Source organism: Eptatretus burgeri, chromosome 5 (genome assembly GCF_056783735.1).
Source record: "Eptatretus burgeri isolate ZD-2024b chromosome 5, Ebu_testis_v1, whole genome shotgun sequence".
Lineage (NCBI taxonomy): Eukaryota > Metazoa > Chordata > Myxini > Myxiniformes > Myxinidae > Eptatretus > Eptatretus burgeri.
In genome coordinates, this window is record NC_140965.1 from 73,153,437 (window position 1) to 73,179,495 (window position 26,059).

The window sequence follows — 26,059 nt, forward strand, 5'->3', positions numbered from 1 at the left end:
CAACAAAATCGACATTGTCGCGGGTCTAGTGGTTGAGGTTGATCCCCCGACCCAATTGTGCTGGACGGGCGATTAACACTGAACAGCCTGGATTGCCAAGCGGTTTTGCTTAGGAGGCAGACACGTGATTCTCAGAGATCATCACGCGCGTGGGAGAGGCATTGGCGGAACTGGTGGAGCGACGGAGGCACAGCACATGGAAGCACAGCACAAAGGGTTTATACTCGAACCCCACAACAAATACATGGACACAGCAACTTAAAATAAACGCGTTTTTAATGAAAATAGACAAATATTTAAAAGAGACAATAATTCAGATTGTTATGTAATAGGTGATGTAAACTAAGCTTAAAGTCGAGGCACCTCTACACATGGACTAAACTACAGACAAGGGGAAAACGAAACAAAAGAAAATCCTCCCTTTATTCTGGCACTTAGTTTGGTCCAGAGATGGTCTCTGTGGAACTTTGGAATCGAGGCGCTTCATCCTGCACGGGTAGATATGCCCAAAATGGCATTGAGCCACTCTCTCGCAGCGGGATAGTGTATGTGAGGAATATGTTTGAGGCGGTATTCAACGCCATGACTCACCATCCGCCGTGCAGCTTTTTCGTCCATCCTGCTTACCGACCGGCTGCTTTGCAGAATGGCGCCGTCTCTTCGGTGATATACACGAGGCTTTAAGGTCCGTCTCTCATGACCAGCCAAGGGTCGATGACCAGCGTCTTGCTCAGTATGCGAGCCAATTCACAGCATGACACTGGAATCACGCAGCCATTTTGTCATGCTGAGAGGAGAGCAAAGCGAGATCCTCCGTCCCAGCCACATTCCTCTCACCACTACTACTCCGAACCGAACCCTTCTTCCACCTCTGGGCGTGGCTTGCTGGCACAAAACCCGGGAAGGTGGGGCTTCTGCTTGCTCGGCAAGTTTGGCTTTATTGTGGTTATGGTTGTTGTTGGTATAAAAACGCACTTCTTTCATGGCTGGCTTGTAAATACAAAAACAAAGGGGAAGGTCACAGGGGGGCGATTACATACTGGGGGAACTTGGCCTTAAGGAAGGTCACAGTTGGTCGAAATTGAGATCTGTCTTAAGGAGCAGGTTAGGAGCAGTGACCTTTCCTTTACTGTATGGGCTTGATGCAGAGTCACACCCTCTTAGGGAAATGTGTTGCATGAACCTCTCGATGTCGATCAGTGTAAGCAGAACAGTGTCTGAATGAGAGGGTGGACAATCGACTTGTGGACCAAACAGATATTTTGTTGTCTTTCATTGCTTAACACCACTCTTTCTGGCAGTACCAGCCATGAAAGCAGACCACTCTGGCTTTGGGTCATCATCCTTTGTGTGTTCAATGCCATACAGCATCAGATTATTGAGCAGCTATATTAATGTTCTCCAGTCAACTGACAAGATGGTATGGAAGACCTTCATGAATCTCAATTGCAGGGGGATTAGGTTTCTTCTGGCCATTAAAGTAAAGAAACTCTGTCGCGGTAAGATCCTTCAGTTTCAACGAGTTCATTTCTTGTTTGCAGAGACGTGTGATCTTGGCAGAAGGGAGGCAATCCTCAGAATAATGTTGGCAATGATCAAAAAAAATATTCGTGTCATAATTTTTTTGTAAATAGCATACATAGCATATTGTCAATGTTGAATTGAAACCAGAAATATTATTTTTCAAAACCACTACATAAACCACTGACTATAAGTCCACCAAGTATCCACTTGACCAAGGTACCAAATCGATGTTGATGTAAATCCAAGTGATTCAATCAATGACCATGAATACTACTATTAATCTAAAAGCCATTATAGAGGAGTTTGAAAATGCAAATATGCAGACAGCTGAATGTGTGGAAGCATTTATAACATGCATACTACTTGAGTGTTGGGTGGATTGCATGGCCATGCAGTGAATTTCTCTGTTTCCTTTGAGAGTGAATACTTGGAGATCAAAATTGTCAAACCATATACTGATTAGACCTGTGGTATTCAACAGATACTTAAAAACATCTCTGGCTTGGGCAGTAACCTCAGCAGCAGACTTTGTGAACCCAAGACCTTCATCAAAGGAGTTCATGTATCCACTGCAACAGAGAAGGTCAATCAGCTCTCTTGATCCAAATTGATGAAGTTTTACAGCTAGCCTAAGTGTGATTTGATTTTAAGTTCTCGACATAAAACTTTGGATAGACTGGGCTAGGTTGAGAGATTCCCTTGTGACAGAGCCTGATGAAAGCAGTCCACTTCTAAGACATAAAAGTGAATTGCTTGTAGCTTCAACTGCCTTCTCAAAAGTGACGATGCTGACATCATAAGTGTCAGTTTGATTTTTCCTTTTTTTGGACCTCTTCTGAAATGGTCTTGATGATTTAAAGACAGGGTCACTGTCATTTGCTGCCATTAATTTCAAAGTCTCTGAAACATACCTCTGCAAGCAAGGTTATAGGAGCACATCCTTCTTCCCCCCATCACAAGTTGATTCTCTCGAAAATGTCTTTCAAGCATGTGTGTGAGCAGGGTCCTCTTGTGACAAATTGTTTGCTCTTGCCATTGGCGACTCATATCCAGACATATCGGTGAGCCAACATTGGCAAAAGACCCAGATGCATCTCTATCCTGCATAGAAATAATCTGAGAAAATAACTCGTACAGCTCAACCGATTTCCATATCCTTTGGGGGGATCATTGGTAATTGCAGACATAACGTTTTTGAAAGCAATATCAGTTGAGTCAGGAATTTTGTTTGCAGAAAACTTTGCAGCTGAGGAAATATCATGTCTTCCCTTGAATGAGGCACAGCAGTCATCATTATATTGAGCATCTGCAGCATGCAGGCCTGAAACTGCTCCCAGAACACAGATGCGCACTAGTGATGCTAGGTCATCCCCTCTCTCATCACAGACTTTAAGTATGCGCTGTTTCACTTCAACAGTTTTACACTGAACAACACACCTGCTTAGATTCTTGGCTTTTGTAGTTAAACACTTCTTTTTTTGTACATGTAGTCAAGGCTTGTGGAAGAGCAAGAACACAGAACGGATCAGGATGCAACATAACAAAAGGAACAGCAGGAGAAGGGGGAAATGCCAACAGCAGGGTGGAGCGAGAAAATAGACCAGAGACAGACAAACAAGGGGTGCAGGTAACGATGAGGCGTAGGAGAGAACTCAAGGGGTGGACAAGATGGATCCAGAAGCAACATTTTGGGAGGAGTGGGGCTGGTTTAACAGCTGTGGAAAAGATGGTTTTGGATGGGGGATCTGATCTGAGATGGTGGGGAACAGCTGTCTTGAATACCTGGAGGGAAGAATGACATTGAAGAGAGTGTGAAAGTTGGTTCCACAGGTGGGAAAAAAAGAGGAACAAATGAGTGGAGGTGAGCAGTGGTTCTGGATTTTGGCAGTTTCATGAGAAGTGCGTTGCTGCTGGACTGTATGCATCTGACAGATACAAAGAACAGAGAGGGTAGAGGGTGCAAGACCAGAAAGAAGGCAGAAGAAGGCAGAGAGACCACTGACCTGATGGCGATGGCGAAGTGACAGGCTCATACATCGACTCAGCTTCATCGCGAGAGAGTCCAATGATCTTGAAAGCTTTGGTTTCCACGGCATCAAGCTGCAGGTCACTGCAAATCAAGCAATATTAGTTAAAGTCAAAGGTTCGGTGTTGGGATCGTTTATTTTGGAAGTGCCTCACTCGCGGACCTCTGACATCTTGTAAGCTTCAATGATCTCTGAGAGCATGTTTTGGATGTGTACCTTGAAACAGTTATCATGTAATTTTATGGACAATTTTGGATTTTTGTCTAAACGTTCTCGCAAAGCCGTGTGCATAGTGTCTCTCCGTTCAATACTTGATTAAGTGATTTTCATGATCCTTGCATGTCTGCAAATAATAAGTGGACCTATTTTGCTGCAGTTGAAGAAGCAATTTTCCACTGTCTCTGTAATCATCTTGAAGATTTGCTCTTTCGAATCCTGCAAGAAAATAAAATGAATGTTAGGATGTGCTGCAAGTAATAATCTACAATTATATACTAAGAAGCCATCTATGCACGATTTACTCCGAGATTTTTACGACTTTCATGGCCATTTCAGAGGTACTAAAGCTTTAAAGATTAACTCAAGTAATAGGCTGAATTGCTAATATAATTGAAGCAAATATATTTTAGTCATTAGGCCTACAGACATACTTAGGAGCTCTAATTACTGTACATAAATTGTACCTTAGATGCTTACTGCTTTGCAGAATTAAATATTCAAAAAGTACATGTTTTATTTTGGCTACAGAAAAAAATGTTCAACTCTGCCAGCTTCTTCTTTCATATGCAGCACAAAGCTACAGGGTAGCATAATTGGCCTAGAATGCGGCTGTGATGCTGATGCAATGGCCGAGGGCAGGAATTTTCCATTTGTTCAGGGTGCCGGTGATAACTTGCCTACAATTTGCTTGCCTACTAACAGATCTTTGACATCCAACTAATGCCAACTAATGGGACGCCCAGTTTAACGTCTATCCGAGGGATGGCACACACGTTGATGAATCACCATGCCTGTGCAACACCGGGGTGACAGTTAATAGCTGGGTCGGGATTCAAATCGGGGCGAGACAGCTGAGAGGCAAGACAGCTGAGAGGCAAGTGTGCACAACTCGAGGCCATCTTGGTAGCCCCCTGCCAGCTAGCCACCCATAAGAATTTGAAAGTGGACATCTTGAAGCATTCATTTCAGCCCAAATAACCTTGTTCGTACGCATTTTTCAGCTTATCCTAATGTTGCTGGTCTTTCTACTGGATTAATAGTATTCACCACATATTCATCCCAACTATATTGATATCAGTGCCGATACTTTTCTGATTGCAACCATAGCAACCAATCAGTACACGTTATCAAAACGTGACTGGACGATGGAGCGTTTCATATTTATTTCACATGAGATGCGATTATATTACGTTGTTTGCATTTATACCCAGTTTTGCGTCTGTTTCTGCAATTATTTTTCACACTGGGTGTATATATATATATATATATATATATATATATATATATATATATATATATATATATATATATATATATATATATATATATATATATATATATATATAAAGCCTGGTGTTGGTGCAGTGGTTAGGGGAGCGGCTTGGGATCCAAAAGGTCCTGAGTTCAAGCCCCGTTGGGCCGCTGAATTAATGCACCAGGGGGTTGACTCAGCCTGTCATCCTTCCGAGGTCGGTGAAATGGGTACCAGTATACTGGGCCGGTGTATACCCCAGTTAAAATAGGTGTACCATATCCCTGTGTCGTAAGAGGCGACCAGGGTTGCGTCAGGAAGGGCATCTGGTGTAAAACATGTGCCAAATCACTATGCGGATCATACGGATGATCCGCTGTGGCGACCCCTAACGGAAGCAGCTGAAAGAAGAAGAAGATATATATATATATATATATATATATATATATATATATATATATATATATATATATATATATATATATTGTTGCGAATTCGCGCCCGCCGGCGTACGATTGGCCGCTCGACTCGAATGGCGGCCACCTCGCCCACCGGAACGGACAATTCAGTCGTGACCCTCTCGGACCAACGCCGGAAGCTAGTCACGGGTGGGGGTTTAACCTCACCACGATCGTGCCAATTGCCCACCCGCGCAGGATAGGGTTGCTCGCCAAATTTGATCTACCTAAGTACCTGCGCGAATGGTCGACCGGGCGATCGCACCACGCCATAGGCCGACTCCGGACACGAACCACTTAAGCGGTCCGTTCCATGCTGCAGTGATAACCGAGCGGTGTTAACGTCGGCCTCGACGGTTCCGATTAATTATCGGGCGTATTAAGCTCACTACGAACCCTTTACGTGAAGCAGGATGGAGGGTCAATTAAAGAAAAGACGAAGTGGAACGGGAAAACAGTTCACACAATGCACATTTATTACGCGACACACGGAAAACACACATATACAGCCAAACAGTCAAAATGCACACGCAGCAGTTACAACAAAAGAAACAATGACACAAAGTTACTACCGACTACGTGCATACACGGCAACTCTTATACAGTTCTACTTTACAGACGGCGCCAACACACATTTACTCAAAAGCAAAGGAAAGAAGCCACCCTCATAGACAAGGGGGCAGACGGGCCTGTAGGCCAATATTCGCGCGTGACCTGAAGGAGCGGCCAGGTCAGCAAGACCGGGTGGGTCCTACCCGCGTCCTCGTGACGCGTTGGCGGACAGGCCGCAGATGTGGCCGCGTGGCTGTGCCCGACTCCGTGCTCCTTGGCGGGTTTCGTTGGCACGACGTTTGGAGTGGGGTGGGAACGGGGCCCCCTTTGTTGCACTATCTCAGCGCGGGGGAAAAGGGGGAATTGTTGATGCCCTGGGGGAGGGAGAATGGCTGGCTGGCTTGGGTCCCGCAACGAGCGATCTCCTACAGCGACCTCGTCGCCGACCGCCGTCCTTCTCACCTCGGACCCAAGCTCCTTTGCCTCTTCCCACAACTCTCCTCAGCCGACTGCAGAACCCAACTCGATGCCTTCGCCACCCGACTCCACTCTCTGCCAGACTCTGCCGCTGCCACACTCTGCTCTTCCAACCAAAAACTGACTCTGCCACCAAAACTGACTCTGCCACGATTCGCCTGGTGCTCGCCATTTTATAGGCCGGCAGGAGAAACAATATGCAAATTTCTGGATCAGAATGACCTCGGGGGCGGAGCCACGCTCGCCAATTGGACGGAGGAAAAGTGGGCGTGAACCTCCCCTGATCCTCGACTTTGCATATATGGATTTCACACAGACGTGCCTGGAGGCGGGGCCAAGCCACTCCGCGCTTGCTAATCGGACGGATCAGAAGTGGGCGTGTAGCAGCCGAAAGGCTGCTATTTGCACTCGCGGCTCGGTGCGTATCTTGAACGAGCCCAAGACAGCCCGACGCTCAGTGTTCACAGGTGGTGCGGGAATGGCGATAGAAGGAGAGAGGTGAGGGTGGTGGAGGGTTTTTAGTGATGGTTTGATGGTTATGGCGGTTGAGACGTGGTTGGTTCAAAATATAGATAGAACAGAAAAAACGGCTATCTCAAAGCGTCGCAGCCCGAATGAATCACATAAATTCCCTCGAAACAACGGGTTTGGGGCTAACTGCACATGTACTTGGAGTTATCTCACCTAAGGGCCCTTAATGGTGTTTTGCGAATTTCCACAGCCGTAACAATATATGTATGTATATATATATATATATATATATATATATATATATATATATATATATATATATATATATATATATATATGCCTGGTGTTGGCGCAGTGGTTAGGGCAGCGGCTTGGGATCCAAAAGATCCTGAGTTCAAGTCCCGTTGGGCCACTGAATTAATACACCAGGGGTTGACTCAGCCTGTCATCCTTCCGAGGTCGGCGAAGTGAGTACCAGTGTACTGGGCCGGTGTATACCCCGGTTAAAATGGGTGTACCATATCCCTGTGTTGTAAGAGGCGACCAGGGTTGCGTCAGGAAGGGCATCCGGCGTAAAACATGTGCCAAATCACGATGCGGATCATATGGATGATCCGCTGTGGCGACTCCTAATGGGAGCAGCCGAAAGAAGAAGAAGAAGAAGATTTGGTCTTGTGTTTGCTTTGATGATGCTTTCTGTCATCTCTGAACCACTGGCTTTTTGGCAGCATTAATTCGATGAAAATGACCATTGTAAAGTTTGTTTGACCTTGACAACCTCATTTTAAGGATTCTCCATGTACACTTCCAGGCACTCCGTCTGTCGTTTGAAAATAAACATCTCATCATTCCACGTGCAGGTTGATAAATATATACCGAGCGCAAGGTTCTTCTTTGTTGTTGTTTTTTTTTTGAGCATGATTGACTTTCCTGGCAGCTCCATCATTCACTGCCATTGAAATGTAGAAATGTGGAGCATGTGCATGTATAATTATTCATACTTTGTTGCTTCCATTTTATACAGAGGTCAGAAAACATGTTGGCAATCATAAGAGGGCATCTCCAGCCACCAATTTAAAAGTCTGCCTGCCAAGACCATGAGTCAGTTGTTAAGAGAGGTTTGACATTAGGCTATGAATATAAGATAAAATTCATGCCACGCTATAAATATTTGATGTAGATATTGAGCAGTTGAGATGGAGTTGTGATGTGTACATTTGTACACACATGCATCCATGGCTCTCCATCTTATTGGAGATGATAAAACCATGTTACATGATGCCTCCTCTGAGACCGAGACCCTGAAGCATTTATTATTTTGTGAACTTTATTGTCTCAATATATTGGTCTTGCCTTGATCCAGTGGGACATAATCTGTGGATGTGTTTCCAGCTGTTTGACAATCGCCAGCAAAGATTAAATACCCCATTTCACACGTGAAGGAGGCCACATATGCATTAGTCTTTCTTTGTTATGAAAAGATTTGTTGCATTAACTGTCATTTTGTCTAAAATTTGTTGCACTGTTACTCCATCTCCTCCACCACCACCATACAAGCAAAATACTTTTGTAATAAATATATGTTCCTTTGGCATTAAGGATGTTGCAAACATAAATGTACCATCACATTTCATGACATTAGATCAAATGTATAGCTCAGATCAGTGTGAACTTTATCCGACAACTGAATTTAGACCAGGTGATTTTCTGCTTCGACCTGTAACACGGAACATTCTGAGAACATGGAACAGACCTTTAGCCCACTGATAATTGCCATTTATCAACATACAGCATAACATAAATCAACCATATATATATATATATATATATATATATATATATATATATATATATATATATATATATATATATATATATATATATATATATATATATATATACAGTAAGTCCTCGCTTTTCGCAAGGGTTGCGTTCCTGGAAAACCTTATGATAAGCGAAACTGTGTTAAACAAAACATATTTTCCCATAGAAACCAATGTGTTAAAGGGGGGATGTGTTTTTGGCTCAGAATTTTTTGGACATAAACACAAATAAACAAAACACACTCCTCGAGTCGTGGAGACTTACCCCGAGGCTGGAGGAACAGAGTTGATTGCGATGGACAAGTCACACTTGCGGAGTGGCAGAATCGTCCCCCTCTTCACTTGACACTGTGCTGTCACTTTCTTCACCAGCAGGAACGGTCTCTTGGCAGCTGGTTGAAGGAGCATCCTGGATGGTGGATGCAGTTGGTGCTGCATCTTTTGGCTTGAAAAATGCATGGAGAGTGGGCTGGATGGCTTTCTTTTTCTTTGCTGCATAACGTTCCATGTAGCAACAAAGGGCATCATAAACAACACAGCTAAAATCAGTGCTCCTTTCAAGATTTGGATCTTGCTCGATAACAAATTCTGTGGCACTTTCAAACGAGCTGAGGATTTGGCTGAGGTTTTTCATGGTGAGATGCTCAGATGAAGGTGTCACAGCATCTTCTTCTTCCTCAAGAGCCCACTGCTGTTCCAACTCCATAAGATCTTCATTGCTTAAGGGTTCTGCATGAGACTCTAGTAAGTCATCCACGTCCTCTTCGTCAACCTCTTCAAACCAACCTCCTGCGCCAGGTCTACAATTTGACTTGTAATCAACGGAACATCAGCAAACCCCGTGAAATTGTGGACACACTCGGGCCACACTTTCTTTCACACAGCGTTCATTGTGGAGGCACTCGCCTCCGCCCATGAATCCTCAATGTTTTCCAAAGCCATTTTTATGTTGTATGTTCGCCAAAACTCCTTGATTGATAGCTTGTCCTTATCAGTTTTTTGATAAGCTGCAGCATGGTATGCTTAACATAATAGGCTTTAAAAGCAGCAATAACTCCCTGATCCATAGGCTGTAAAAGTGAGGGAGTATTTGGTGGTAAAAATACTACCTGCACGTTTTCACACCAGTCTTCCATTTGCTGAGGATGGGCAGGAGCATTGTCTACAAGCAGCAAAGATTTGTTGTCAATGTTGTTCTCCTTGGAGTACTTCTCAACATAATTGGAGAAGTAATTGATCACGTAATCGTGGGTCAATGCCCTCACAAACTACGCACTTTTTCTTGTATCACAGCAAGAGATAAAGGCATGCGACGTTTAGTTTGATCTTCTATCCACACACATAATAAACGCTCCATGTTGTGCATGGCACCATCTCTCATTCTCGTTAGTGTCGTTGCACTCGAACTGGTCGCAATCTGTGATATTTTCTTTATTTTTGCCAAACTTGGAACGATCGAATGTACAGTCGATGCAGTGATTGCTGCGCGCGGCCGATTTCCGTTGTCCCTTAACCTCGTTCATGTCTTTTAATTATTTCCAATTTCACCTTCAATGTGACAGCCTTTCGTTGTCTCTTGAAATGAGGCGTGCTCGGCAAAAGACTTGCGGGTCGCTTGGGATTCATACTGGAAGGTATGCAGGCGAGCGTGAAGAGAATACGTACAGTACAGCATACAGTACATGCGCAGTAAAGTGAAAGTATGTTTATGCGCATCCTGTGTGATTGTTGTTTTTTGCAGGAGGTTTGAAACTTTTTTTTGCGTTTTTCCTTGCAATGACATTACGATAGGCATAAAATGTTTGCGATAATTGAAAAATTGGTCATTAAAACTAAATTACGAAAAATCGAAACTACGAAATGCGAACTTCCGGTTAGCGAGGACTTACTGTATATATATATATATATATATATATATATATATATATATATATATATATATATATATATATATATATATATATACACACAGACAAACACTGTTCAAAGCCTTCCACATGAGAATAGGTATACATGCTATTACAGTGTCCTCCTTGTAGCAGCAAATATACAATGTGAAAAATTATCACACCACGACACTACCTCACACTTCAACAAATGTGTAATAAATTGAAGTGTCATCGTTTGTAGTTTAATACAACACCATGCAGAAGGTATGTAACATGAGTTACTTTATCGTAACATAAAAGCCACTTTATCATGGCAGCGGTGCACATGGTACGGGATTGCTCTGGATCCCGAATGAAAAACGTGATTAAAAAATGTCCCTGTATGGTACGGATGGTTATTTCCCCAGAAGGCAGGGTGAAAATGAGGGATTATAGGGGGGAAGGGCCATGGCCCCCCTTCCTGAAGTGGTATGGTAAAGGGTAGCACAACTTACATTAACAGCATTGTCCTTGTGTTTCTTGAAGAGTTTGGTCTGCATCTGGCTCTCGGTTTCTGAGAAGATTATAAAATCTATTACCTGAATTTGAGGTGAAACCCCCCTTTTCAGCCTCTTATAGGGGGTGGATCCGGATGGGGAGCACAACCTCATAAGACCTTACTGTTATGATGTATCGTACCAAATTTGGTCTGTATTAGTTTTGTAGTTTGTGAGGAAAATATGTTTTCGGGAAAATGAGGGATTTGGGGAGCGGGCCTGAGGCCTCCTTTCCGGGGAGATATGGCCATGAGGAGCACAACTTAATGTTGGTGCAAGGTTCTGATGCCTTGTGGCAAATTTGGTCTGGATCATTTGTCGGTTTCTGAGAAAAATGTTTTTGAATAAAATACCAATATTTGGGGCAAACACTCTCGTTTTATCCCCCTTATAGGGGGGTGCATCCAGATGGGGACACAACCCCATAAGACCTTGCTGTCCTGATGCATCATTCCAAATTTGATTCATATCGCTCGGGTAGTTTGTGATAAGATGTTTTAGTCAAATGTTAACGGACAGCCAGCGATATGTCCTGTCATAATGCCATAATTCCTGTCCTGTCATGTCCTGTTGTCCTGTCATGTCATAATTCCTTGTCATAATAAAGCACTGTTCCAAGTTTCAGTTGAATATGTTAAAGGGTATGGGAAAAAAGTCTGAAAAACCACAGGTGGGACGGACAGACTGACAACAAACCTATCATCCCCCTCCCCCCCCCCCCGGTGAATCCGGTGGAGGACTAATAAGGAATTGATTCCGCATGTGAGATAAATACATTTGCTAGCATATTTATGTTGGCCTACATTTCTCGTCCTTAATACTCATTTGCAAAACACCTTAAATCCTTAGGCAAAACAGGACAAAAACCACATAATGCTTGTACAGTGTTGTAATAAATTGCTGTATCGTTCATGATGATTTGTTTCTTACTGAACATCCCACACAGTCTGTGGCCAAGCACTGTCTGTTTCTTGATCCCCCACACACACACACACACACACACACACACACACACACACACACACACACACACACACACACACACACACACACACACACACACACACACACACACACACACACACACACACACACACACACACACACACACACACACACACAAACACACTTCTGTCATTGTGCTTGTGTGAAACACTGCATGAGCACTGCGGAATGTGACTACCATTCTGTCTCTGGCTGTAAAAAGCAAACGCTGTAATTCCGCATGAGATACACACATGCAATTACATATATTTACAGGAGAGGAAAAATGATTGCATCACCTATTGTATAGACTGAGCTGGCCAATTCCATGTTCTGATTACATAGTTGTTGAAAAGAGATTGATTATAAGAACAGCATGTTATATATTGATGATTTTACATAATTTAGCCTCATATTTATAAAATATTTAAAAGCCTGGTGTTGGCGCAGTGGTTAGAGCAGCGGCTTGAGATCCAAAAGGTCCTGAGTTCAAGCCCCGTTGGGCCACTGAATTAATACACCAGGGGGTTGACTCAGCCTGTCATCCTTCCGGGGTTGGCGAAATGAGTACCAGTATACTGGGCCGGTGTATACCCCGGTTAAAATAGGTATACCATATCCCTGTGTCGTAAGAGGCAACCAGGGTTGCGTCAGGAAGGGCATCCGGCGTAAAACATGTGCCAAATCACGATGCGGATCATACGGATGATCGGCTGTGGCGACTCCTCAGGGGAGCAGCCGAAAGAAGAAGAAGAAGAAGAAGATTTGGTCTTGTGTTTGCTTTGATGATGCTTTCTGTCATCTCTGAACCACTGGCTTTTTGGCAGCATTAATTCGATGAAAATGACCATTGTAAAGTTTGTTTGACCTTGACAACCTCATTTTAAGGATTCTCCATGTACACTTCCAGGCACTCCGTCTGTCGTTTGAAAATAAACATCTCATCATTCCATGTGCAGGTTGATAAATATATACCGAGCGCAAGGTTCTTCTTTGTTGTTGTTTTTTTTTTGAGCATGATTGACTTTCCTGGCAGCTCCATCATTCACTGCCATTGAAATGTAGAAATGTGGAGCATGTGCATGTATAATTATTCATACTTTGTTGTTTCCATTTTATACAGAGGTCAGAAAACATGTTGGAAATCATAAGAGGGCATCACCAGCCACCAATTTAAAAGTCTGCCTGCCAAGACCATGAGTCAGTTGTTAAGAGAGGTTTGACATTAGGCAATGAATATATATTTGATGTAGATATTGAGCAGTTGAGATGGAGTTGTGATGTGTACATTTGTACACACATGCATCCATGGCTCTCCATCTTATTGGAGATGATAAAACCATGTTACATGATGCCTCCTCTGAGACCGAGACCCTGAAGCATTTATTATTTTGTGAACTTTATTGTCTCAATATATTGGTCTTGCCTTGATCCAGTGGGACATAATGTCTGGATGTGTTTCCGGCTGTTTGACAATCGCCAGCAAAGATTAAATGCCCCATTTCACACGTGAAGGAGGCCACATTTGCATTAGTCTTTCTTTGTTATGAAAAGATTTGTTGCATTAACTGTCATTTTGTCTAAAATTTGTTGCACTGTTACTCCATCTCCTCCACCACCACCATACAAGCAAAATACTTTTGTAATAAATATATGTTCCTTTGGCATTAAGGATGTTGCAAACATAAATGTACCATCACATTTCATGACATTAGATCAAATGTATAGCTCAGATCAGTGTGAACTTTATCCGACAACTGAATTTAGACCAGGTGATTTTCTGCTTCGACCTGTAACACGGAACATTCTGAGAACATGGAACAGACCTTTCGCCCACTGATAATTGCCATTTATCAACATACAGCATAACATAAATCAACTATATATATACATATATATATATATATATATATATATATATATATATATATATATATATATATATATATATATATATATATATATATATACACACACAAACAAACACTGTTCAAAGCCTTCCACATGAGAATAGGTATACATGCCATTACAGTGTCCTCCTTGTAGCAGCAAATATACAATGTGAAAAATTATCACACCACGACACTACCTCACACTTCAACAAATGTGTAATAAATTAAAGTGTCATCGTTTGTAGTTTAATACAACACCATGCAGAAGGTATGTAACATGAGTTACTTTATCGTAACATAAAAGCCACTTTATCATGGCAGCGGCGCACATGGTACAGGATTGCTCTGGATCCCGAATGAAAAACGTGATTAATTCATGAAAAACGTTAAAAACGTGAAAAAAAATGTCCCTGTATGGTACAGATGGTTATTTCCCCAAAAGGCAGGGTGCAAATGAGGGATTATAGGGGGGAAGGGCCATGGCCCCCCTTCCTGAAGTGGTATGGTAAAGGGTAGCACAACTTACATTAACAGCATTGTCCTTGTGTTTCTTGAAGAGTTTGGTCTGCATATGGCTCTCGGTTTCTGAGAAGATTATAAAATCTATTACCTGAATTTGAGGTGAAACCCCCCTTTTCAGCCTCTTATAGGGGGTGGATCCGGATGGGGAGCACAACCTCATAAGACCTTACTGTTATGATGTATCGTACCAAATTTGGTCTGTATTAGTTTTGTAGTTTGTGAGGAAAATATGTTTTCGGGAAAATGAGGGATTTGGGAAGCGGGCCTGAGCCCTCCTTTCCGGGGAGATATGGCCATGAGGAGCACAACTTAATGTTGGTGCAAGGTTCTGATGCCTTGTGGCAAATTTGGTCTGGATCATTTGTCGGTTTCTGAGAAGAATGTTTTTGAATAAAATACCAATATTTGGGGCAAACACTCTCGTTTTATCCCCCGTATAGGGGGGTGCATCCAGATCAGGTTCAGTCAGGTCAGGTTCGATCTGTGACCTGCTACAGGTACCATGTAAACCTGTACTAACCTGTTCCATGGTCGGGTTGTCGGCGACTAAACCGTCTCCCCCACCAGGTTTTCTGGTGAGGAGGATGTTTGGATATGGACACCCAGCAGGATTAAAAACAAAACCTGTCAAAGGGCGGAGGAGCTCCTTATGAGCCAACGGCCATCCATATCTAGTGCCCAACTGTGTCTGCGGACGTCCTCCTGCAGTTGGGTCACTTCTTATTAGGAGGTTGGTGGCAGGATTTGCACTCCGGCCACCGTAAAACCCTTCATTCCGCAAAACGCAAAAACGCAAAAAAATCTGAAAACCCACTCCGAGGGAGTACCTCCTGTGCAGCTTCCCTTCGCAGGGCAGCTCACTGGATGACGGGATTGGGGCAAAGCCTTCGGGACCCCCAATCTTTGATAGGAGGGAAACCACGGGGTAACATCCCTGGGTCAGATTACGGGAGAGTGTGTCGGAGTGGTGCTGAGGTGTCGTCCACCAGACGGCGGTCTCCTTGGGTTAACCTGAGGCGGTCCCTTCGGGTGGGTGCCTGGAATGTCCTATCCCTAAGAGAGGATGATCACCTGTCTCTGTTATCATCTGAGCTCAAGCGTTTGGACATCGGGATTGCAGCTCTCTCTGAGGTTCGGAGACCGGATTGCGGTGAGATAATGGTGGGTGGTTCCACCTACTATTGGTCTGGTCGCTCTGATGGTTACCATACCCAAGGAGTTGCTGTAGCTGTGTCCAATAAGCTGACCCCAATGATAATTGAGGTAACACCGGTCAACGAGCGTATTATGAGATTAAGGATTCGTCACTCCTTCGGTGTCATTTCCCTGGTCTCTGTTTATGCTCCGACTGAGGCGAGTGATCTCACCGTGAAGGACGCATTCTACGCCACACTCGAGTCTGTGGTTGATCAGTGCCCCAGACGAGATACACTTCTAGTCTTGGTGGATTTCAATGCATCGACTGGAACTGATAGGGACGGTTATGAGGTGTGTGTTGGTCCCCATGGGTCAGGAACTATGAACCAGAATAGCACCAAGTTCCTTGACTTTGCAAGAAGTCATGGACTTAGGGTGGCTGGTTCATGGTTTCATTGCCCACAAGCTCATCGCTGGACTTGGTATTCCAACGCTGACGGTGTGGCAAAGGAGATTGACCATGTCCTCATTGACGGTCGTTGGAGGATGATCCAGAACTGCAGGGTCTACCGGAGTGCTCAGTTCCTCAATACTGACCACAGGCTTGTTGTAGCAACTCTAAAGCTGCACCTTAAATCCTGGAGAATGGTACCATCCCAGCCGAGGCTGGATGTTGCCAAGCTCAGGGATGAGAGAGTAGCTGAGGAGTTTGCCAACAGGCTGAGTGGACACTTGGGGGGTCTGGGTGCTTTGGGGGGTCCTGAAGAGTTGTGGAGCGCCTTCAAGACCACCGTCCTTGATGTTGCCGGTGGATGCCTTGGAGCTCACCGCAGGGCAAAGAAGAATTTTGTCTCTCAAGGGACACTGGATACCATTGACCAGAGTTGCAGGGCCAGGCTGAATGGCAGAGCTGAGCTGTTCAGGGAGCTGAGGCGTAAAACTGTACGTGCACTGAGGGTGGACAAGGAGGCCTATGTGCGAGGAATCTGTGAGGGGGTAGAGCATCACCTGTGGACAGGTGATTCTCGTCCCGCTTACAGGGGAATTCGCGCATTACGTTCATCCAAGCCCATCCCTCGGAGCACTACAGTTAGAGCAGAGAGTGGTAGGCTCTTGACAGAGGAGTCTGAAGTGAAGGCCCGCTGGGCCGGTTACTTTGAGCGGTTGTACCATGCTGATCCCCCAACTGTCGAGTTGGACGTCAAGGGTGTTACAATCCCTGTTGCTGACCCTCGAATCAACTGTGGTCCACCTACGCTTGTGGAAACACGGGCTGCGGTGAACCAGTTGAAACGGGGCAAAGCTCCAGGGATCTGTGGCATCCATGCCGAACTTCTCAAGGCTGGTGGAAATGCTGCACTCGTGTCGTTGCATGCAGTTTTGTGCTCTGCCTGGAACACAGGCATCATCCCAACTGACTGGAAGAGGGGCCTTGTTGTCCCTCTCTGGAAAGGGAAGGGTGATCGCCAAAACTGCAACAACTACCGAGGGGTGACGCTGCTCTCAGTGCCGGGCAAGGTCTTTGCTCGGATAATTCTCGATAGGGTTCGCCACCATCTGCTTGAGCACCAGCGTCCAGAGCAGTCAGGCTTTACACCAAAGAGGTCAACGATTGACCGTATCCTTGCACTTCGTGTCCTCACCAAACGCAGACGAGAGTTTCGGCAGGGCCTGCTTGCAGCCTATGTTGATCTCTGCAAAGCGTTCGATTCAGTGAATCGGGATGTCCTCTGAAGGATTCTTGGTCTTCGTGGGGTGCCACCAAAACTGATCGATCTGATGTCTCAACTCTACTCTGGTACTGAGAGTGCTGTGAAGTGTGGTGGTACCATCTCTGACTTATTTCCAGTTGTTACTGGAGTTCGTCAGGGATGTGTACTTGCCCCCACACTTTTCAGCACTTGTATGGACTGGATTCTAGGGAGGATGTCAGAGAGATCAAGTTGCGGTGCGTCATTTGGGAATGTCAAGATCTCGGACCTTGACTTTGCAGATGATGCAGTCATCTTTGCGGAGACTTTAGACATCCTCTTGGGGGCCCTCGAGGTGCTGAATGAGGAGTCGGAGCCGTTGGGATTACGGGTTTCTTGGGTCAAAACTAAGATCCAGGCTTTCGGTGACATCTTGGATGCTGCTGTCTTGTCTGTGTCTGTTTGTGGTGAGGATGTTGAGGTCGTGGAGAGATTCACTTACCTTGGCAGTGATATTCATGTCTCTGCTGGCTGCGAGTCAGAGGTCAATAGACGTCTGGGTCGGGCCTGGGGAGTCATGGATTCACTGGATCATGGGGTGTGGCGCTGCCGGTACCTGTGCGGGAGGACGAAAGTCCGAGTCTTCAGGTCCTTGGTACTTCCAGTCTTGCTCTATGGGTGCGAGACTTGGACTCTGACCAAGGATCTGAGACGGAGACTTAATTCCTTTGGTACCAGGTCTCTTCGGAGAATCCTTGGCTATCGCTGGTAGGATTCTGTGTCCAACGAGCGGTTGCTGAGAGAGACTCAGATGAGATTTGTTATCTGCATAGTCCGTGAGCGTAAGTTGCGGCTGTATGGACATGTGGCTCGTTTTCCTGACTCTGATCCTGCTCACCAGATTCTCTCAGCGAGGCAGTCTCATGAGTGGAGGAGGCCAGTGGGCCGACCACGTGCCTTATGGTTGCAGCAGGTTGACCATCATCTCAAGGAGATGGGGATGGGCCTGGCATCTGCCTGGGGGATGGCCAGACGGAGGCCCCTGGAGTACCGGCGGAAAGTGGACGCAGCGACGTGCTGTTCTGGCACATGCTCCCATACCTGACCTGACCATCCAGATGGGGACACAACCCCATAAGACCTTGCTGTCCTGATGCATCATTCCAAATTTGATTCATATCGCTCGGGTAGTTTGTGATAAGATGTTTTAGTCAAATGTTAACGGACAGCCAGCGATATGTCCTGTCATAATGCCATAATTCCTGTCCTGTCATGTCCTGTTGTCCTGTCATGTCATAATTCCTTGTCATAATAAAGCACTGTTCCAAGTTTCAGTTGAATATGTTAAAGGGTATGGGAAAAAAGTCTGAAAAACCACAGGTGGGACGGACAGACTGACAACAAACCTATCATCCCCCTCCCCCCCCCCCCCCCCCGGTGAATCCGGTGGAGGACTAATAAGGAATTGATTCCGCATGTGAGATAAATACATTTGCTAGCATATTTATGTTGGCCTACATTTCTCGTCCTTAATACTCATTTGCAAAACACCTTAAATCCTGAGGCAAAACAGGACAAAAACCACATAATGCTTGTACAGTGTTGTAATAAATTGCTGTATCGTTCATGATGATTTGTTTCTTACTGAACATCCCACACAGTCTGTGGCCAAGCACTGTCTGTTTCTTGATCCCCTCCCCCCCACACACACACACACACACACACACACACACACACACACACACACACACACACACACACACACACACACACACACACACACACACACACACACACACACACACACACACACACACACACACACACACACACACACACACACACACACACACACACACACACACACACACTTCTGTCATTGTGCTTGTGTGAAACACTGCATGAGCACTGCGGAATGTGACTTTACCATTCTGTCTCTGGCTGTAAAAAGCAAACGCTGTAATTCCGCATGAGATACACACATGCAATTACATATATTTACAGGAGTGGAAAAATGATTGCATCACCTATTGTATAGACTGAGCTGGCCAATTCCATGTTCTGATTACATAGTTGTTGAAAAGAGATTGATTATAAGAACAGCATGTTATATATTGATGATTTTACATAATTTAGCCTCATATTTATAAAATATTTAATAGCCTGGTGTTGGCGCAGTGGTTAGAGCAGCGGCTTGAGATCCAAAAGGTCCTGAGTTCAAGCCCCGTTGGGCCACTGAATTAATACACCAGGGGGTTCACTCAGCCTGTCATCCTTCCGGGGTCGGCGAAATGAGTACCAGTATACTGGGCCGGTGTATACCCCGGATAAAATAGGTGTAGCATATCCCTGTGTCGTAAGAGGCGACCAGGATTGCGTCAGGAAGGGCATCCGGCGTAAAACATGTGCCAAATCACTACGTGGATCATACGGATGATCCACTGTGGCGACCCCTAACGGGAGCAGCCGAAAGAAGAAGAAGATTTATAAAATATTTAGAATAGCAAGGTGCTTCTCCTGTGAGTAGTTGCTTATCATCCATCTGTACTCGACCTTCATGTACCGACCGGCAGTGCTCAAAAGCGTGGAATTGACAAAATGGAAGAGAGTTGAAATTATTTTCATGAAGAGTGACTTAGTACAAGACAAATTGCATCAACTGTGCAACTCATTTACCAACTGTAACTCGACTCTTGAATAATCACATTGGAAACTACCAGTTTGAAGCACAAAATGGATGAGGATGAAAGAGCTTATATATGTTTAGAAGATGTAATGTTGTATCACATTGCCAGTGCCTCAAGAATAGAGCAACAGCATCAACTGATGTGAAGCAGACTGGGAAGCGCAATTGTGGAGTGAATTAAGCAGTTGCAATGTCCAGCATTGCTGCGTACAGTATGACAATATTATACTGAAGAAGAATATTAGCCTCCTCAGAAGAAGCCTTCTCGGAAGAATATTAGGTTCTGACAAAATAAAAAAAGGATGGTGCACCTGAAGTGGGCTCAGGAGCATTGACATTGGACAGACAGTCAGTACGACACTTGTATTCTAAGATAAGTCAAAATTGTTCCTGTACGACTCAGACAGGCAAAAGTTATTTTGGTGATGCGCCAGAGAAGACGTCCACCCTCACTGCATGATGAGTACTCTCGAACATTCGCAATGCCAGATGCTGGAGGGTTGCAGGGATGAGGTAGGTCACCATTATCTTCTTTCTGACACTGCGAAAGCTCAGGACAACATACAACCACAGGAAGAGTCGTTCTTCTATACAAGATCACTGAAGAGGGGCTAGAACTACAATTTGCAATAGTTTCTGCACCTTGCCACAGGGCGAAACTTGAAGGCTGTCAAATGATTTCGACAAGTGAAAAATTTTGATGTCATATACAATTTTTATTACAAATATCGATCTTTTCAACTTTATTCATGCACATTCTCCCAATAAAGGCAAAGGACTACTTGCATAATGCCAAAATTCACACCCTGTCCTCGCTTGGAAACAGCCCTGATGTCAACTCGATTGAGGACCATCGAAAAACTGCAAACAGAATATTAGCTGAGAACATGCCAAGGACCATGATTGATCTTCAGACCTCTGATGCTCGTATGGATTGAGGACGTTTCAATTAAATATAACCATAATGTAATCTCATACACTCACAGATGGTGCTAAGTTGCCATAAAGGTTAAAGGTGCTCTCTAATCACGTCCTAATTTTCAAATTAATTTTGTTCACAAAGAGAAATCTTTTATTCTGCAACCTTTAATCAGTTAGAGGGTGTTCATTTTGCAGATTCGCTATGAAAGTACTTCGACGTCTGTCGCCTTGTTTCTGTGAAATTCATGACTTTTTCATACGTGAGCAATAAAACGATTGTTTCTTTCATTAAATGGATTTACGGTGTTTTATAAGATCGAAAACAAATCATTCTACCGCAATCCAAAAAGAACCAGCACAGTATTGTTAATAGTCATCTATGGAGAAGTAACTTAACACATAGCAGGTACCTCAAAAAAAGTGGTGATGCTTTAGATTTTCCACAACTGTAAGTAGCTATCTGGTTCCCCTTCCTTTGCTGCGTTGGAAAGGTAATCTTAAAATTGGAAGCAATACATCTTTTTCATTGTTAGAAGCTTTACGTCCTCAATATTTTATACATTTCATTGAAGCTGGTCATCATACGAAATTCCATTGAGATTTGCCGTATTTCAGCCATGCCAACTCAGTTTGGCTGCTGACACGAAGAAGATTTATTATTTGCATCCCTGTCCTAACAGGATTGAAATGGGAGGAGGATGAAGAATATACTCAGTTAAGCTTTTTTTGTGTGTTTTTGGCTGTTCGTGTAGAATATTCCTTCAGCAGCACGGAAGCTCTCTGCACTGGCTTGATGGCATGGGGTTATATTCTTTTGTGCTGCCTTTGCAATGTGGCTGCCAGACATTGCTCATTTCTCTGCTCAAGATGGAGAGAAATCAAAAATAAAATGTTCACTTTCTGTGTTAAATGAATGGATCCCATCATTTTATTTTTCGATGAATTGTACAAGTGTGTGTATGTGCGCTTGACAGACCTTGGTTCTGAGTACGGTGTCTGTACGTAATGTGTTCTCGATATGTCCGAAAGGAAAGTAATGTTAAAATATGCATGCATAATAATTGAGTGACGAGTGCAGTTTTTTTGAGTGGATAATTACTCAAAGCTTTTTGTGTCCTGATTCTGTGTGTTTCTGCAGACTATGCAGAGTACATATTCTTATGCATGTTTCTCATCGAGATGTTTTTGAAGATGTATGGGATGGGTTTCCATGCGTACTTCCACTCTTCTTTCAACTGTTTCGACTGCCTTGTGAGTAATGCATGTTTATTAAAAATCTGCTGCTGGATTAAATAATGTAATCAAGGAGATGTGATTATATGCTGCTGCTTGACATGCTTGTTTTTTGTTTGTTTGTTAATTTCGTGCTCCTTTTGCATTTGCATGTTATTTGTTTAAAATATATAGTAAGCCATGCTTTAGCTTCTAACAAAGGCATTAGTCCGTATTATGTGGGGCTCAGATAGCACAAATCCAGAAGCAGCTTTGCTTCTCCAAATGTGCTTTCATGCTGCCATGGCAATGATTAATATGATTAGTTATTGCTAAAATCACAGAGCACATATCGGCATAATTGAGGAATGGAGTAGCCTTCACATCATCAGTTGACCACGTTGGAGGCGAGCACCTATTTGCACTTCATGATGCAACACCTGTTTCAAACCAAAATCTGCAGTCGTGTAACATTTCAATTTTGTTTAAGACAGATTCGGCAAAGTTAAGATTCTACAGTGAAAACAAATTCCAGAAATGTTAATCAAACGCAAAGAAGAGCAGGGATTTTATAAAGGGTGCACAGAAAAGGGTGGGTTGATTTTAGGAGGGGATCATAGAATGAGGAAAGAGAAATTTCAGTGCACAACCAACTCGGAAAATACAATTATGTTTGAAATATCATTTAAAATTCTCAATGAAACTGAAATTTCAGTGAAATTTCAGAAACAAGAAGTTAACAGAGAGTTAACATACGAATTATGAAAGAGAGGGCGGAGAACAAGTCACTCAAAAAGTCTGAATGTTATCAAAATGAGTGACTTGCATGAAAAAGCAAACAATACAGATGATATAAATTTTTTTTACCCTCAGTTACTTCTTACTAAGTATCATGAACATAATTGATTGAAAGGGTAACACCAATAAAGCAAATACATTCCATAGTCATTCCAAAATAATATTGACTAATGCAGCATGCAACGGCAAAGAGCAAAGGTTGTAAACCCTCTTCTGGATTTGAGTGTGTTGTTTTTCTGGTTTTATAGTACGTATTTTATAGATGAACTCGCATTATAATTGTACATACTTTATGGACGGACTCGCATTCTAAATGTACATACTTTACAGACGGACTCACATTCTAACTGTACATACTTTATAGACGGACTCACATTCTTATTGTACATACTTCATTGATGGACTCACATTCTCATTGTGCCGAATTTATAGATGGACTCACATTCTAATTGTACATACTTTATAGACGTACTTGCATTCTAATTGTACATACTTTATAGACGTACTTGCATTCTAATTGTACATACTTTGTGGAGGTACTTGTTGAAAAAAGAACGTGTACTACTGATTACCACGAGGTGTCGTTTGTAGCCCACGTTAGCACATTCTGTGCAGACAAACCCAAATGCAATACCCTATCCTCCGGCGAGGGTAATTATGTCCCAAATGAAAGAAAATACAATATTTTTTCCCTGTTTTCCAGTTATGCTCATCAGTGATGTTGTTCCAACTTAGATGACTGCACTTATCTTGTCAGGATGCAGGATCAGCAAACAGATCAGCTTTCTCCATATCATGAGCAAAGTAATGACAATCAATAATCGCAGCAGACCTCAAGACTCATATGTTATGTTACTGCTTTAATTGACATCTGTTGTCAGGAGGACAATATCCAGAGTAGGCTTCTCACCCACCGCAAGCAGATTATTGAACCATCAGTTTTCAATTACCTTATTCTGCCCCCCCCCCTCTTGTCCTTCAGTTAACCAACCTGCAAAAGACTTGTGTTCTTCCAAAATCGCATAACTAGTGAAGCTCGCAAATGATATGCATTGAATCCTCTTGTTTTCTCATATTTTTGAAGGACTGTCTGTGTCTGTTTATCAAACCTTCCCCCTTTCAGGAGTGGTCATTGTCATCTCATGTGTTTCCTCATAGCCACTGCTGCTGTTTTCATCATGTGACCCCTCTGTGCACTACTCCTGTTCTTTCCGTTCTGCCATCCACCTACTCTGTCTGACATCCTCGTTTCCTTGCTCTCTTTTTTATGTTGTTCTTTTCTTCCTTGTGAATTGGAGCCAAGGCAGTGAGCCTTAGCACAGGCAATGTCCACCATGACCTCATGCTTCAACAGTGAAGGACCAGATGAAGACATTATTCAAAAGATAGATGTGACAAAATGCCACCATTATTTTGTGGATGGTGAACGACTTGCTTGTTTGTACATACTTAGTTTTGCGAACCCTTTCATGACACCTTTCAATTAATTTTTTTGTCAGTTACGAATGATAGTCTGGATGAGTACTGAGAAAATGCATTAATGGAGAGATGTACAATTTTATCAGCCTGTCAATTTCTGATCAAGAGCAAAGTTGAGGCTGCACGACAGGAAGAATACACGGAAGAAAAGCAATAAATGAAGGAAAGAAAGTGTGAATTAAAATTGCAGTATTTTGTATTTGATTTCACGTCTGCAAAATGCATTCACGCCTATGTCTGCAAAATTGAAAGCACTGGCCCAATTGCATATAATTGGGTGGCTTGACATTCACTTTAACATTCCTAATAATTCTTGAATTTTTATCGCACGAATGCATGAAATTGCACTCAATAAATATTTAATTTCTATGAAGGGGCAGGCCTCCTAATGGGGGTTCCTGATTTTGCCTTCTCGTGTTGAAGGTTCCACACACACTTAAAAGTTGGAAACCCCTGTTCTATCGCATGGAACACCATTCAGGTGAGGCAATAGAGATGCTCATTCATCCAATGGAGAAATGAATAGAAATGGTGGAGAAATAGGAGAGCAACTGATGCTACAGTTTATGGCATTTTTGGACAACTTGACTGTGCAGGACGAAATGGAGAATACTATCCCGATCCTTTTGAGAAAATTACAGATGGCGGCATCAAGGCAAATTAAGTATGCCTGCTGCTGCCCAAAGGAGAGGTGAACAAGTTGGCTTATTTCCTGGATGAACAGAGAATTCCAACAGTAAAGGAGCAAGGTGTTAAGAGCTGGGGCGTATAGTCAAGAGTGCCACTGTGAAACAGGCAAGGTGGCTTGGAAATTCAACCAGTGGCAGATGAATGTTTTCAGAAAATCAATAAAAGTGAGCTTCCAGATATATTACAGTTGTGGTGCTAATCTCCTGAGTTGTTTCCAGGGCTTTTGTAGCCTTTTCTGATGTATGAGCTAGCTCTGAACATGGCAGAGACAATTGTGAGAAAGATTATTTGTTGGTTCAAAGAATGGCTTCATGTACCTCCATCAATCATGGCATTTGTCCTTTACAATAAAAGCATAAACATGTCTTTCCCATTGAGTGCAATATCAGAGAAATATTACACTCATAAGATTACTAAAGCAAGGCTTTACTTCAGATAAAGGTGCAGGTAAGAACTGGTAAGAAACTAAATACCATTGAAAGCAATTTATTGATGGAGAAGATCGATTAAACAGATGGAAGTGATGGAGATTACACAAATAGGAAGGCAAGGCATTGGATCGGACACACAAAGCTTTTGGGTTTATGGCAAAATATACACAAAGAGAGGTTTTATTGAAACTGGGGTGAGAGAAAAGAAAGGAAGAGGATGTCGTCTGCAACTCCGGTTGACAACGATGCCAGACTGAATCTGGCTAACTGTCAGGATAGCTGGAAATCGTCGAGGAAGAGTTGGTCCAGCATTGTTAGCTTCCTGGCAAGATAGCAAAGGTAGCAAGGAGCAGGAGTATGCTGAGACCAACTTGTTAATACAATGTCG

The 26,059-nt window shown here is 43.4% G+C and overlaps 1 protein-coding gene across 16 annotated transcripts in view; it reads left to right on the forward strand.

The window, feature by feature from the left end:
* The window catches only part of LOC147026688 (voltage-dependent N-type calcium channel subunit alpha-1B-like), a 592,527-nt gene that overhangs the window by 278,900 nt on the left and 287,568 nt on the right, over nucleotides 1–26,059 (forward strand). For all 16 annotated transcript variants that reach the window (XR_015058466.1, XR_015058468.1, XR_015058470.1 and 13 more), the window contains exon 13: nucleotides 22,200–22,312. Coding sequence is in view for 10 of the 16 variants with exons in the window: in XM_085882404.1 (XP_085738530.1) it covers nucleotides 22,200–22,312 (113 nt within the window). In the remaining 6 variants the exon portion in view is untranslated. The remainder of the gene's footprint in view (nucleotides 1–22,199; nucleotides 22,313–26,059) is intronic.